The sequence below is a fragment of the Dipodomys merriami genome, unplaced genomic scaffold (assembly GCF_024711535.1).
Source record: "Dipodomys merriami isolate MVZ:Mamm:240054 unplaced genomic scaffold, mDipMer1.0.p SCAF_42, whole genome shotgun sequence".
NCBI classification, from domain to species: Eukaryota; Metazoa; Chordata; class Mammalia; order Rodentia; family Heteromyidae; genus Dipodomys; species Dipodomys merriami.
The window spans coordinates 6,766,837-6,781,046 of record NW_027205826.1 but is presented as its reverse complement, the minus strand read 5'-3'; the positions used below and the strand labels follow the sequence as shown (position 1 = coordinate 6,781,046).

The 14,210-nt window shown below is 33.2% G+C and overlaps 1 protein-coding gene across 1 annotated transcript in view; it reads left to right on the top strand.

The window, feature by feature from the left end:
• The window catches only part of Abca5 (ATP binding cassette subfamily A member 5), an 87,404-nt gene that overhangs the window by 21,306 nt on the left and 51,888 nt on the right, over nucleotides 1–14,210 (top strand). Inside the window, exons 6-11 of the mRNA XM_069993165.1 lie at nucleotides 91–320; nucleotides 1,933–2,074; nucleotides 3,348–3,536; nucleotides 5,415–5,562; nucleotides 6,730–6,898; nucleotides 8,362–8,420. Coding sequence (XP_069849266.1) covers nucleotides 91–320; nucleotides 1,933–2,074; nucleotides 3,348–3,536; nucleotides 5,415–5,562; nucleotides 6,730–6,898; nucleotides 8,362–8,420 — 937 coding nt within the window. The remainder of the gene's footprint in view (nucleotides 1–90; nucleotides 321–1,932; nucleotides 2,075–3,347; nucleotides 3,537–5,414; nucleotides 5,563–6,729; nucleotides 6,899–8,361; nucleotides 8,421–14,210) is intronic.

Here is a 14,210-nt window from a genome sequence, read left to right as displayed (position 1 = left end):
TTATTTGCTAAATTTAAAAGTATAATTGTTGCATTTTATTAGAGGCTGCTGTCAGAATGAAGTGATTGTTTTTATATTTTCTCATTACAGTTGAAGACTAATGTTTCTATTTGGAAAGAGCTGGAGTCCACTAAAGCTATTATTATGGGGGAAACTGCTGTTATAGAAATAGACACCTTTCCCCGAGGAGTCATTTTAATATACCTGGTTATTGCATTTTCACCTTTTGGTTACTTCTTGGCAATTCATATTGTAGCAGAAAAAGAAAAAAAGTTAAAGGAATTTTTAAAGATAATGGGACTTCATGACACTGCCTTTTGGTATGTTATCAAAGGCTTATTATTCACTATAATTTATAATTATATTAAATACCTTATAGATCTTCAGAGTTTTACTTTTATCAGTCTATTGATGAGGTGCTGTTTTCTTAGTGATTGCCTTTATGTTGAAATTTGAGATTAGTCAATAACCTTTAGCTCCCAGTTGGTTTGTTTTAATACAGAAAAGAATGTGGAGCATTTAACAGTACCTTTAAATTTTGTTTTATATTTTTGTTTGAACTTATGGAACATGTTCTGTATATTTTATTGTTTCATTGCTCTGAAGGTAGGAGATTAGAGAAAGCTAGAGATTGGCTGATTATCTCCTTCCCTGATAAGTAGTGTATTCATGATACTGGGCAATTATATACTTCAAAAATCATAAATAATTTCTGGACATTTCTCCAGAGGCTCTTTTTGATAAATGAAGATAAAGATTATATAAGTAATTTGTAGAGCAGACATGTGAAACAAGTTTGTAAGCTTTAACATTGTTTTTGTACAATGACAATTTTATAGACACATTTATAAATATTTCTAAGTATAGATTCCTTATTTTTTCAGGCTACATAATAAGGAAATTTGTTTTAAGCTAGGTATGGTGATTTACACCTGTAAGCCCAGCACTAAGGCATGAGGACTGAGTGTTTCAGGTCAGCCTGTATCCAAATGGGAAAAAGAAAAAAAAAACACCAAAAAATTATTTTAAGCTCATTTGAAGGGAAGGTTAATATATGTATGGTATTGTTTTAAATTATTTGAAAACAATTGTACTCGGCCTAATCTAATAATAATAGCACTTTATATAATGAGATACTGTGTATAATACATTTTCTTTGCTTTTGGGGCAGCTTTCTTTTCTTAATTTTGGAAGTGATTGATGTTAAGATGCATTACATTATTACATTATGGGGAAATAGCTGGATGAATTTAGGCAAATCAGTCTGTCAAACACCCAAATTTTGCCTCTGTAAAATATATTCAATTTTGTTAATTTGCTTGTTTTTTTAACTCTAATTGACTTTATGATATTGTACATTCAACCATAATGCAAAAGATAAAATTACATTAAATGCTGTAGCAATTCCATTGATTTCTGATTTTAAGAGGAATCTTGGGATAAAATAATGTCTCTGTTGTTGTGCTTGTTGATCATACCCTTACGAACATTGTGTAAAAATAGTAATTATGATTTGCAAAGAGCTTGTATTGATTACAATAGAAAAAGGCATCAGAAGTTTAATTAGAGCATATCCCTTAAGAAATGTCATTACACTGACTCATTAAAACTGCATATTAAGCAAATCAGAGATAACCACTATTGGATTTTTGAGAAGATATAACTTAATCATGAATTTCTACTAAGTTTTAAAAATTATTTTGGTTCTGAAAGATATGATGTTACTCTGAATTGATTAGTTTTTTATATAAAAATTTTATATAAACTACATTTGTAATTAATTAGAAGTATTATTTTTCAATATATAAAACAGAAATATACTTGATTTTATTAATAAGATGGTTAAAATTTGAAGTTTCATTTGGAATGATTTTTTTAAACTATTAATGCCTGTACATTTGTTTATAAATGGTGTTTGCATTCTCGTTTTAGGCTTTCCTGGGTGCTTCTGTATACAAGCTTGATTTTCCTTATGTCCCTTCTAATGTCAGTCATTGCAACAGCTTCTTCATTATTTCCTCAAAGTAGCAGCTTTGTAATATTTCTACTCTTTTTCTTATATGGATTATCCTCTGTAAGTGTTTTTTCAGTATTTTTACATTAGTTACACAGCCTCTGTAAATATTTTGACTTGTAATGGCAGTGAAGGAATTGAATGTTAAATACTTGGCAATATAGCCAAGTTTTTTTTTTTGCAGACTATCAATTTCCCACCAAAGATATATTGTTACTAAGTTGTTGATAAATAATAATAGATGGTATAACATCATTGTACTTCCATAGTTTTAGAAAAGTTATAAATAAAGTAGTCTCAAGTTTAAATTTAACTTGTGTTTATGTTACATAAGACTGTTATTACATAATTACTTGTTTAAGATTGTCTAACACTATTGGACCTTTTTACTTTTTTGTCTTTGTGCAATTCTGTTTCCAGTTAGGTTGTGGTATAGAGCGACTAAAGATGTTTTTGTAAATGTAGCACTTAGTCTTAACATTGATTTGCATAGGCTGAATAAATGACTAACCTGTGTGTTGTCAGTACATTCCTCTCTCCTTGGGTTTAGTTTGTTTATGTGCCTGTTGTGAAAGTTGGTGATTGTTTTGACTATTACCACTGCTCTTTAAAATGATAAATTATAAAAAAACCCTTCAGGTACCTTTAATATAATTATTTATGTTGAGTTTAAAAATGGATCTTGTCTTTAAAAGCTTATTTATTGTTGTCACGTATTTAACTGCAGAATCACATGGCTTGTTATGGTTTCTACAGTATAGGTCTAGTCATACTTGCTATCTTTAATATTTGTTAGTTTACAAAAAATAAGTGATATCATTACTTACATGAAAATAAAATCTTACATATATTAGTTGTACAAGTGAGGATTTCACTGTGACATCTCCATACATGGACACCATGCATACTAATCAAACTCACCTCATCTATCACTCTCCCTCTTCCCCTGCTTTTCCCCTTGAAAGCAATTTCAACAGTTATTATTGTTCTGTTTTCATATAAAATATTTTGACCACATTTATACTCATTCCCCTCTCCTTTTATCCTTCCCTCTTTCGCTGATAGCTGCCCACCTATAGAGCCTTGTTTTACTTTCCTGTCATTTTTATTTATTGCATGTGAGTGTGTATTAGGTGCACCAAGGGACTTTACCATAGTATTTCAGATATGCATATATTATTTTTAATCAGAATAAATCATTTTTTCTCTGTTCCCTAGACATGTATGTGACATATATTTTAATAAAAATAACTTATTTCATGAGCAAAATTTAGTTTTGTTTTCATATCAGTGTATATGAACATGCATTAACTTTAATGTTTATGTTTTACAGGTATTTTTTGCTTTAATGCTGACGCCACTTTTTAAAAAATCAAAACATGTGGGAATAGTTGAATTTTTTGTCACTGTGGCTTTTGGATTTATTGGGCTTTTGATAGTCCTGATGGAAAGTTTTCCAAAGTCGTTAGTTTGGCTTTTAAGTCCATTCTGTCAGTGTACTTTTTTGATTGGTATTGCACAGGTAGGTATTAACATTGATCACGTATTTACCAACTATTTTCTTTCAGTTTGATGTAACATACTATCATGAATATTGCCTTTGATTTGCAAAAAGTAAATTAAAATTCAACACAAGAATGAAATGTAGTAGAGTGCATTTTATATCAGATTTTATTTATAATTTCTCCAATTTTAGATTCTCAAATGTTTTATTTGTAAGTTAACTATTTACTGCATTTTAGTAACCGATTGTAGTGTAATTACTTGGTCTGTTAGAAGCCATTCACTTAAGATTGCTCCATTGCTACCATTTATACATTTTTCTCAGGATGATGCCTGTATGGAGCAGAGCAAATTTGTTGCAAGTATACTAGTGAAATATCAAGGCCTGGTGTATTTATTGGTCTAAGCCTCATAGAATTGTCATTCATCTAAATAATAGATTTATAATCTGATATTTATTTCTCCTAGCAGGTTCAGTTAGCTTCTAAGTAAAAAAAAAATCACATGAGAAACTTTTATATAGTACAACTTAAATTTGGCTAACATACGAAGAAGAAAATACGGTTTTTATTCATTTACTTTTTTGTGCTGCTTCTGGTGCTTGAACCTGAGCACTGAGTTTTAGTGCAGTGCCTGAGCACTTATGTTTTTTTGTGTTTTTTCGGGGGCTAACACTTAACCACATGAGCCACAGCTCCACTTCCAGCTTTTTGGTGGTTAATTAGAGTTAACAGTCTTTTGGACTTTCTTCCCCAGAGTGGCTTTAAACCATGATCCTCAGATATCAGCCTACTGAGTAGCTAAGATTACAGGTGTTAGCCATTGGTGCCTGGCTACAGTTTCTGAGATTTATTTATGCTGGTTGGTTTGATAGAATATTTTGGTTTGTAAGACAAAATTAATACTTGATCTTGGCCAAAACACCAAAAAGCAATGTGAGATTAATTTAAGATAGACTATCAAATATTCTTAATTATTTGAAGACTAAAAGTTATTGTCACCCATTTTGAAAGAAATACCCCCTTTCTTTTTTTTTTTTTTTTTTGTCTGGTCGTGGGGCCTGAACTCGGCCTGGGCGCTGTCCCTCAGCTCTTCAGCTCAAGGCTAGCGCTCTACCACTTGAGCCACAGAGCCACTTCCGGCTTTTTTCTTTTTGCTTATGTGGTGCTGAGGAATCGAACCCAGGGCCTTGAGCATGCAAGGCAAGCGCTCTACCACTGAGCCACCTTCCCAGCCCAGAAATGCCCTCTTTCTTGGAAAAGTTGGTTTTAGAGTCGTAGCTTTTCCTTAAGAGGGCCTATCAGTATCATTAATACCATCTCCATTTGTTAGGTGGAAAGATTAACATTTAGGGTGGTGTAATTAAAATTCACATATAGCAGAGCAAGGACCTAATTGAGGCCTTAACTCCATAACATTTCTTTCTACTTCACATATATTTATAATGAACATGTCAGTAATTACAGTGTTGAAGGGGATAGTTAAGCATATGACCTTTCTTTTTTCAAATCTGGGGTGATGCTAACCATAATTTTATCCTCTAATACTCAATTTACTTGATTCCTATGTGGCTACAACCCTTTTCCTTACATAAGTAAGCAGTAATGCTAACATCATACTTTTATTTCATATTAGTCATTGAATTAGAATTAAATTCCCAGACATTGATGTATATAATTTTAAGAGAATGAAAATAATGCTTGAAAGGAGTTGTTATGATAAACTTCAATTTGATGTAATCTATTATTTTTTAATAAATTCATATTGCTAATCTGTCAAAAGGCACAGTTTAGTTGCTATCACTCTGGTTATGATACAATGAGTTATACTAAGTACTATTAGCTTTTGCTTGTTTTAATTATCTTTATGTAATAAAGTTGCTGTTTCTGTTTCTCAGGTCATGCATTTAGAAGACTTTAATGAAGGTGCTTTATTTTCTAATTTGACTGAAGGCCCATATCCCCTAATTATTACTATGATCATGCTAGCACTTAATAGCATTTTCTATGTTCTTCTGGCTGTCTATCTTGATCAAGTCATTCCAGGTATGCAGTAGGTTATTAATTGGATTTTATTTTAAAGAGTGTTAGGGACTTTTTTCCCCAAATAGTGAACTTTATTTAATTTTAAATATTTATATTTTATACCTTAAATCTTAGCCACTAGTGAACTTAAGGAGACTTATAACTAACTGTAGAAAATCTTATTTCAAAAACCTCAAGGTCCTAGATGAATTTCTTAACCCGGTGTTTCTCTATATCAGTTTTTTTTTTTTTTGGGAGGAGGGGGAGGATTGGTCCTGAGGCTTGAACTCTGGGCCTGGGCTCTGTCCTTGAGCTCTTCAGCTCAAGGCCAGCATTCTACCACTTGAGTCACATCATCACTTTTGGTTTTATGGTGGTTAATTGGAGATAAGAGTCTCAAGGACTTTCCTGCCAGGGCTGGCTTTGAACCAGCATCTTCAGATCTCGGCCTCCTGAGTATCTAGGATTACAGGCATGAGCTACCTGTGTCTGGTTTATGTCAATTTTTTTAAACTGAAGTATTTTATTGTTTTGCCCTCTCAGGTCTAAAACTGTGTAGTACTCGAGTAACTTCTACTGCTTCCCCTCATTTCTTACTATGCCTGTATAATATTTAACATCTCCTTTTTTTTCTTTAAATTCCTAATTTCTTTTTTCTATATCCTAGACTGTGTGTGTGTGTGTGTGTGTGTGTGTGTGTGTGTGTGTGTGTGTGTGTGTGTGTGTGTGTGTGTGTGTGTGTGTGTGTGTGTGTGTGTGTGTGTGTGTGTGTGTGTGTGTGTGTGTGTGTGTGTGTGTGTGTGTGTGTGTGTGTGTCAGTATTTAGGGCTCAAATTTAGGGCCTTACCTTTGCTTGTTTCTGTTTCTTAAAACAGCTAGCATTCTGCCACTTGAGTCATCCTTTAGTTCTGGCTTTTCATTGGGTAATTGGAGATGAGAGTTGTGAAGATATTTCTGCCCAAGTTGGCTTTCATCTTTGATCCTCAGTCTCCTAGGTGTCTAGGATTACAAATGGGAGGCACTGGTGTCCTGCTCTTAGGCCTATTTCAAATGGTAACTCATAATCCCATGTGGCCTTTAATATTAAAATTAAGACTGAATAAATTTACAGTTCATTTCCTGCATTTATGATTTGTTTTATTTCTGACTTAATTCGTTGTAATCCATTCTTTCATTTTTACTTTTCAGGGGAATTTGGCTTAAGGAGATCATCTTTATATTTTCTAAAGCCATCATATTGGTCAAAGAGCAAAAGAAACTATAAAGAGTTATCAGAAGGCAATGTTAATGGAAATATCAGTTTTAGTGAAATAGTTGAGCCTGTTTCTTCAGAATTTGTAGGAAAAGAAGCCATAAGGTATGATTCAGTATTTAATGTATATATTAAAAACAACTGATGAAAGTGCTGTGTTTTTAAGTATGTATGTTATCTTAGATTTAGTAGATAATTGAGATACCTGTTTGAACTTGCTTGGCCTACTTGCTCAGCTAGTGCTCAACTTCTTAAATCAAACTTCCTATCCTACTTTTCTTTTAAATTGCTTTCTTTGAAACCATTTAGGGTAAAGTTGGGTCTGGATGCTCTGAAAAGACCCATTTTGGTTACTCTTATTGTGGGTGTAATGAATTATACCAGATTTAGCTTTTTACATTTGTTTCTTGGTAATTTTGAAATACTGTAATTTGGTGAAAATTTTAAGAGAAATAAGACCCAGTATTTATGTAATTAGGCTGCTTAAAGTTTTTATTGGTTGCCTGAAGTGAAATAAAAACCAGTTCAACAATTGGATTTATGCAACAGTGTCATATATAACAAAGTGTCTTCTGTTAATTTTGTAGACTTTTAGTGTTTCTGATATTATTAGAATGTAACTTTTCAGGCCCAGAGTTCAAGCCCCCATGACCAACCAAAAAAAAAAAGAAAGAATATAACTTTTTAAGAATCAAAGAGATTCATTATTGTTTCTTGTTATATCATTCACTACTGTCACCATTAAACTTTATAAAAAGTAGAAAGAAAGGAAATAATAGACACATTGGGGAAAATGATGTATAATGTGGTTTTTAATTTAAGGAGAATGTATAAGTGAATAAGTAAGCATCAAAATACTTTAGAAATAATTAGTGGGACAGTACCTGCCATTTCAAAGATGAACTTTGAACTGATTAACATATCACATCATTATTTCATTAAGAAATGATGTATATAAGTTTAAAATGGAATAAAACAATCATTTCACACTTACCAGGAGCTACATATGTATGTTGATATGAAATGACATCTGATTTATCTCTTTTAACTAATATAGCACATATATAACTAAGCAGAGGGAATTGCTTGAGCTAATTACTTAATTTTAGAAGTTTGTGCTGTGTGAAAAATGAAAAAATGACATGTAAAACAGAATGTTATATTTTTATAGTTTAAAATTTTATAATTATTATCAATTTTCTTTGGTTCATTATTTTAGTAGAAAGGTACTTTCATTATTTCTATTATTATGACAGTATTCTTTTGTTGTTTTTTTCCTTTTTATGTTTGGGCATAAAATGCCAGTTTATTCTTATCACAGAATATATTCTACACCAAAAATAATTTTTTTACAAAATTTAAGTAACCTATTCTATCCCAACAGGGGTATATACAACTTTTCCCTTAATAGTGCAGGAAATCATACCTCCTGTTGTTAAGGAATATATCCATTTCAAATGTTATAAAATACATTTTAAAATAAAAAATTAGCTTTTATAGAAATATGCATATAAGCACATACTTATAAATTTCATTAAATGTTTTCAGTAGAAAACTATGTTTTTCAGAATAAGTGGTATTCAGAAGACATACCGAAGGAAAAGTGAAAATGTTGAGGCCTTGAGAAGTAAGTAGTCTATAGTATTAGAGTTTGCATAGTTGTTGGGAAACTTAAACTTCTTTGCCATAATTTCTCTCATCCATCTGTTTTTGTGATTAGGATTCATAATAAAACTTACAATTTGAAAAAATCCACAAAAGGTAGCATTGCTTAAGATAAACAAAATACCCAACAGTTGGAACAAGTTTGTGTCCTTTTTTGTTTTATTACCATGCATTTGTATACATGTTAGTTTCCTCTTCTTTTTTTTGGGGGGGGAGTCCGGTCATGGGGCCTGAACTCTGGGCCTGGGCGCTGTCCCTCAGCTCTTCAGCTCAAGGCTAGCGTGCTACCACTTGAGCCACAGTGCCACTTCTGGCTTTTTTCTTTATGCTTATGTGGTGCTGAGGAATAGAACCCAGAGCCTCAGGCATGCAAGGCAAGCGCTCTACCACTGAGCCACCTTCCCAGCCCTAATTTCCTCTTTTTTATTTTATTTTTTAAAAATGCTTTTGGGCTTAACATAGGGAGTCTCAGCTTCATCACTACTGATGCTTTAGGCTTGAAAAATTTTTTGTAGTGAGGAATCATCATGAGAATTGTAGTGATTTTAGCATTAGGTAGGGTCTTTTAGAACCAATAAAATACACTTCACCCAATAACAGCATTAGTCCTTTCAACTTTATTCTGTTGTATAGTGTAGAGTGATGTATTAATTTGATTTTAATTTGCATTTGCCTAATAATGCTATTGATCAACTTTTTATATGATTATTGGCATGTGGATATTCTTTTTCTTGAAGCTACCTATTTTTTTTTTTAATAAATTTTATTTTATTTGAGAACATACTGTACAGAGGGGTTACAATTACATGGGCAGGATAATGCATACATTTCTTACCAAGCATTGGAAGCTACCTATTTTTAAGAGGTTTGTACATTTTGGATTCAGGACTTTTGTTAGATAAATGTATTCAAATATCCCAATTTGAAGCTTGCCTTTTCATTCTGTTGGTAATGTCTTTTGATGAGCACAAGTTCTTGATGAAGTCCAACTTACTAGATTACAGTGGCTTAAGTCTTGTTTTATTTAAAATTGGAGGTTTATATATAGTTTCCAGTGTGGATATTCAACAGGAAATTACTGCCAATACAAAGAGGAAAGAGAAAGAGAAGGCATCCAGATTGGAAATGAAGCAGTGAAACTGTTGACATGATCATTTATTTTAAAAAATTCATTAGATCTCTACATTAAAGATAGTGTAGTTAAGAGTGAGTTTAGAAAGATGACAAGATACAGAAAAATCAATAATATATTTATTACCAACAGAAGTAAAAATTTCAAAAGCATTTATTATAGCATCAAAAATATTATATACTTACAGATAAATCAGACAAAAGATATAGAAGACTTGCATCTTGAAAAGTACAAAACATTGCTGAGAGAAGTTAAAGAGGAAGTAGACGAAATACCATGTTCATGGGTTAGAAGACTCAGTGTTTAGATGTGAGTTCTACCTAAACTGCAATAGATGTTCAGATATGATCTCTAAGACTGGGTGTGGTAGACATGCCGGTAATCACAATGAAGGGGGAGGTGGAGATCGGAGGATCTTGGTTGGAGGCTAGTTTGGGCAGAAAAGTTAGTAAAAACCTTATGTCATAAAATAGTCTGGGCATGATTATACACATTTGTAATCTCACCTCAGCAGGAAGACCACTAAGGCTGGCCCTTGGCAAAAAATCTGACACTTTATTTGAAAAATAAGTAGAAGCAGAAAAGACTAGGGTATGTCTTGGGTATGACTAGGGTGCAGGGCTTGCTTAGCAAATGCAAGATTCTTAGTTCAAACCTCACTGCTGCTAAATAAACGAATGAATGAATGTGATCTCCTCAAATTGTAGTAGATTCAGTCTCAGGCAAAATCCTACTAAGAGTTACTGACTTATTTATTATGCTAATTTTGACAAACAAATCCTCAAATTTATATGTAAATGCAGAGGAACTAGAAGCACCAAAACAACTTTGAAAAAGAGGCAAAACAGAGTTAGAATACTGAATTGCCTTCAGAGAAATGCCTTCAGAGAAATGCTACAATAATAAAGTCACTGTAATGGAGAATATACAGTACCCATGTAACAAATGTGCAAATAATTTAATAGACTGTTTAGAAAATGTTGAAACAATCACATGGACATGTAAAAAAAAAAACAAAAACTTGAAAAAAAAAGTGAGTTGTGGTCCATTATATACAAAAAGTAACAGAAAAATGGGTCTTATGCCTAAATGTAAAATCTAAGCCTATGAAACTTAAACAACAAAATAGGAGAACTCCTTTAAGATTTTGGATTAGACAAATGTTTCTAAAATATAGTACCGAAAACCAAATCATATATAACTAATTGACAAATTGGGCTTTTTATTTGGTAGTTTTTTGTTTTTTTTGGTCCGGTCGTGGGGCCTGAACTCTGGACCTGAGTGCTGTCCTTCAACTCAAGGCTAGTGCCCTACCACTTGAGCCACAGCGCCACTTCCGGCTTTTTTCTTTTTGCTTATATGGTGCTGAGGAATCGAACCCAGGGACTCAGGCATGCAAGGCAATCACTCTACCACTGAGCCAACTTCCCAGTCCCCAAATTGGGCTTTTTAAAAATAAAGTTTTCTGCCCTTGGTAAATATTAAGTGAATTAAAAAAAACAGACTTAAAGGAAATATTTGTATATCATATAACTAACAGAGGACTTGTATTTACAATTATAAAGGTCTCAATAAGAAACCAACTCAGTTTGTAAATGGACAAAATATTTAAACAGAATTTTTTTCAGGGAGGAAAAATGATCAGTCTTGGAGGTATGTGGCTCAAGTGATAGAGTGACTGCCAAGCAAGCCAAGCCAAGAGCCCAAGGCTCTGAGTTCAAGACAAAAATAGATTATTGACCAAATGCCTTGCAGATGAATGGATAAAAGAAATATAATACATAAATACAGTGAAATACTATTGAGCAATTAAAAGGAATGGACCATTAATATATGCTACAGCATAGGTGAATCTCAAAAACATGTTATGTGAAGGAAACTGAGTAATACCACATGGATATAATCCCAGCCCTTGGTAAGGTGAGGCAAAAGATCTTGAGTTTAAATTCAGGTCAGGATACATAGCAAATTTTAGGGCCTCCCTGGATACATAATGAGATCATATCTCAACAAAATAAAACACCCCCCTGAAAACAAAACCACAACAAAAAAAACATACCACACACATACCTACTAAACTCATTCAGGGAAGCAAAGCCAACATTATACTTAACCTAAAACTAGACAAGTACAAAACATGAAAGGAGAAGTATAGACGAATCTCTCTGGTGAACATAGGTGCAGAACTCTTCAATAAAACATTTGCAAACCAGATTGGAACTGATAAAAATATCCATCATGGGGCTGGGAAGGTAGCTCAGTGGTAGAACGCTTGCCTTGTATGCATGAGGCCCTGGGTTCAATTCCTCAGCCACCTAAGTAAAAAGAAAAAAAGCCGGAAGTGGCGCTGTGGCTCAAGTGGTAGAGCACTAGTCTTGAGCTGAAGAGCTGAGGGACAGTGCCCAGGCCCAGAGTTCAGGCCCCATGACCGGACCCCCCCCCCAAAAAAAAAAAAAAATCCATCATGATCAAGTGGGTTTCATCGCAGGTACATGCAAGGCTAGTTCAACATTTGTGAATCAATAAACGTAATATATCACATAAAATCAAGGACAAGAACCACATGATCCTCACAATAGATGTAGAAAAGGCCTCTGGCAAAATCCAGCATTCTTTTATGATAAAATCTTTGAGAAGTTAGGAATAAAAGGATGATACTGCAATGTAAGGAAGATTTACCTACAGCCTTCATCATACCAAATGGAGAAAAACTGGAACTATTTCCTCTAAAATCAGAAACAAGACAATGTCTACTCTCTCCACCTTTTTAAATACTGTAGTGGAATTCCTAGCCAGAGCAATAAGACAAATAACAGGGATCTAACTAGGGAAAGAAGTCAAACTATCCCTATTTTCAGATGATATTATTCTTTATCTAAAGGATCCTGAAGACTCCACCCAAAACTCCTACTAAAAACTTTTGGTACAATAGCATAATATAATATCACACAAAAATTAGTAGCTTTTTTGTATACCAACCAATGTTGGTAGATAAGAAAATTAGGAGAAAGTTCCCTTTCACAGTAGCATAAAAATGCTAAGGAATAAATCTGCTCCAACATGTAAAGGACTTACACAGTGAAATCTTTGAAGAAACATTGAAGAGGACAGCAAGAGAAGGAAAAGTTCGGTGTTCGTGGATTGTAGAATTAATATTGTAAAAATAACTGTATTGACTGGTGCTATGGCTCACGCCTATAATCCTAGCTACTTGAGAGGCTGAGATCTGAGGATTTTGGCTTAAAGTCAGTCTAGGCAAAAAAGTCTGTAAGATTTTTATCTCCAATTAAACCCTAAAAGCTAGAAGTGGAGCTGTGTGTGGCTCAAGTTGTAGAGTGCTAGTCTTGAGCAAAACTCAAGCCTCAGGATGGGCACTCAACACAAAAAGGCTGTTTTGCAAAAGGCAATGTACAGTTTCTACAACGAAAGCTATCAAAATCCCATCATTCTTCATAGATAGAAAAATCAATCCAAAAGGTCTTGAATAGCCAAAGCAATTCTGAGGGAAAAAAATGTTGGAAGGATCACAATTCAAGACTTTAAGTTTTACTACAGAGCCATCGTAACAAAAACAGCTTGATGGTGGCACAAAAACAACCTGAAAACCAGTGGAACAGATTAGAAGACACAGAAATGAAGCCAAAAATGCTAACTATGTATGTTGGAAAAAAGATGGCCTATTCAAAGTACCTTGGTAGGGAAACAACATATATGTAGGAAAGACTGAAATTGGATCTTCTATTGTGTGCTAAGGTGTCCTAATAATAGTTTAAAGTATTTAGATCAAGGATCTCAATGTAAGACTTAAAACCTTGAAACTACTGTAGGAAAGAGTAGAGAAAATACTGGAACTTATTGACATATTCAGTACCTTCTGACTGGAATTCCAGAGGCTCAGCAGATAGGAAAGTAAATGGAAAAGTGGAATTTCATCAAGTTAAATAAATAGCTTATGCACAGTGAAATGGTAGAAGATCTTTGCTAACTATACTTCTGACAGTCTAATTACTAGAATATAAAAGGAGCTAAACATACTTTTTACAAGTACAAATGGCTAACAAATACATGAAGAATGCTCACCATCTTTGGCCATAAAAGAAATTGAAACTTTATTGAGATTCCATCTCATTCTTGAATGAGAATGACAATATGAATATCAAGAATATGGACAATAAATATTCATTTATTATTTTTCCTCTTATACAGAGGTGTCAGAAAATGAATCTTATTTTTTTCTTGGGTTATAGAATTTATTTCAGCTTATTCATATACTTTGTTCTGTAAAGCAATTAAACCTCAAGAGGATACTTCACTGAACTATTTTCATTCAAATGAATATGTGTGTGGGCACAGTGTATTAGTGTGTCATCATTATTATTATTAATTATTATTACCTCTCATGAGGTAATAATTCAAGGTCTTCAGTATCTTCCTGCATCCTATTTCTCTTTGCCATTTCCTTTTCTTTTGACTTGGATTACTGATTGACCATGTAAGGCTTTCTCCTCATTTTATATTACAGTACTCTTTCTCCCTCCCAATGTCTGTTTCTTCTTTATTCTTGAGACTATCACATACTTTATGTGTATACTATATGTTAATGTATGAAAGTATTCTATG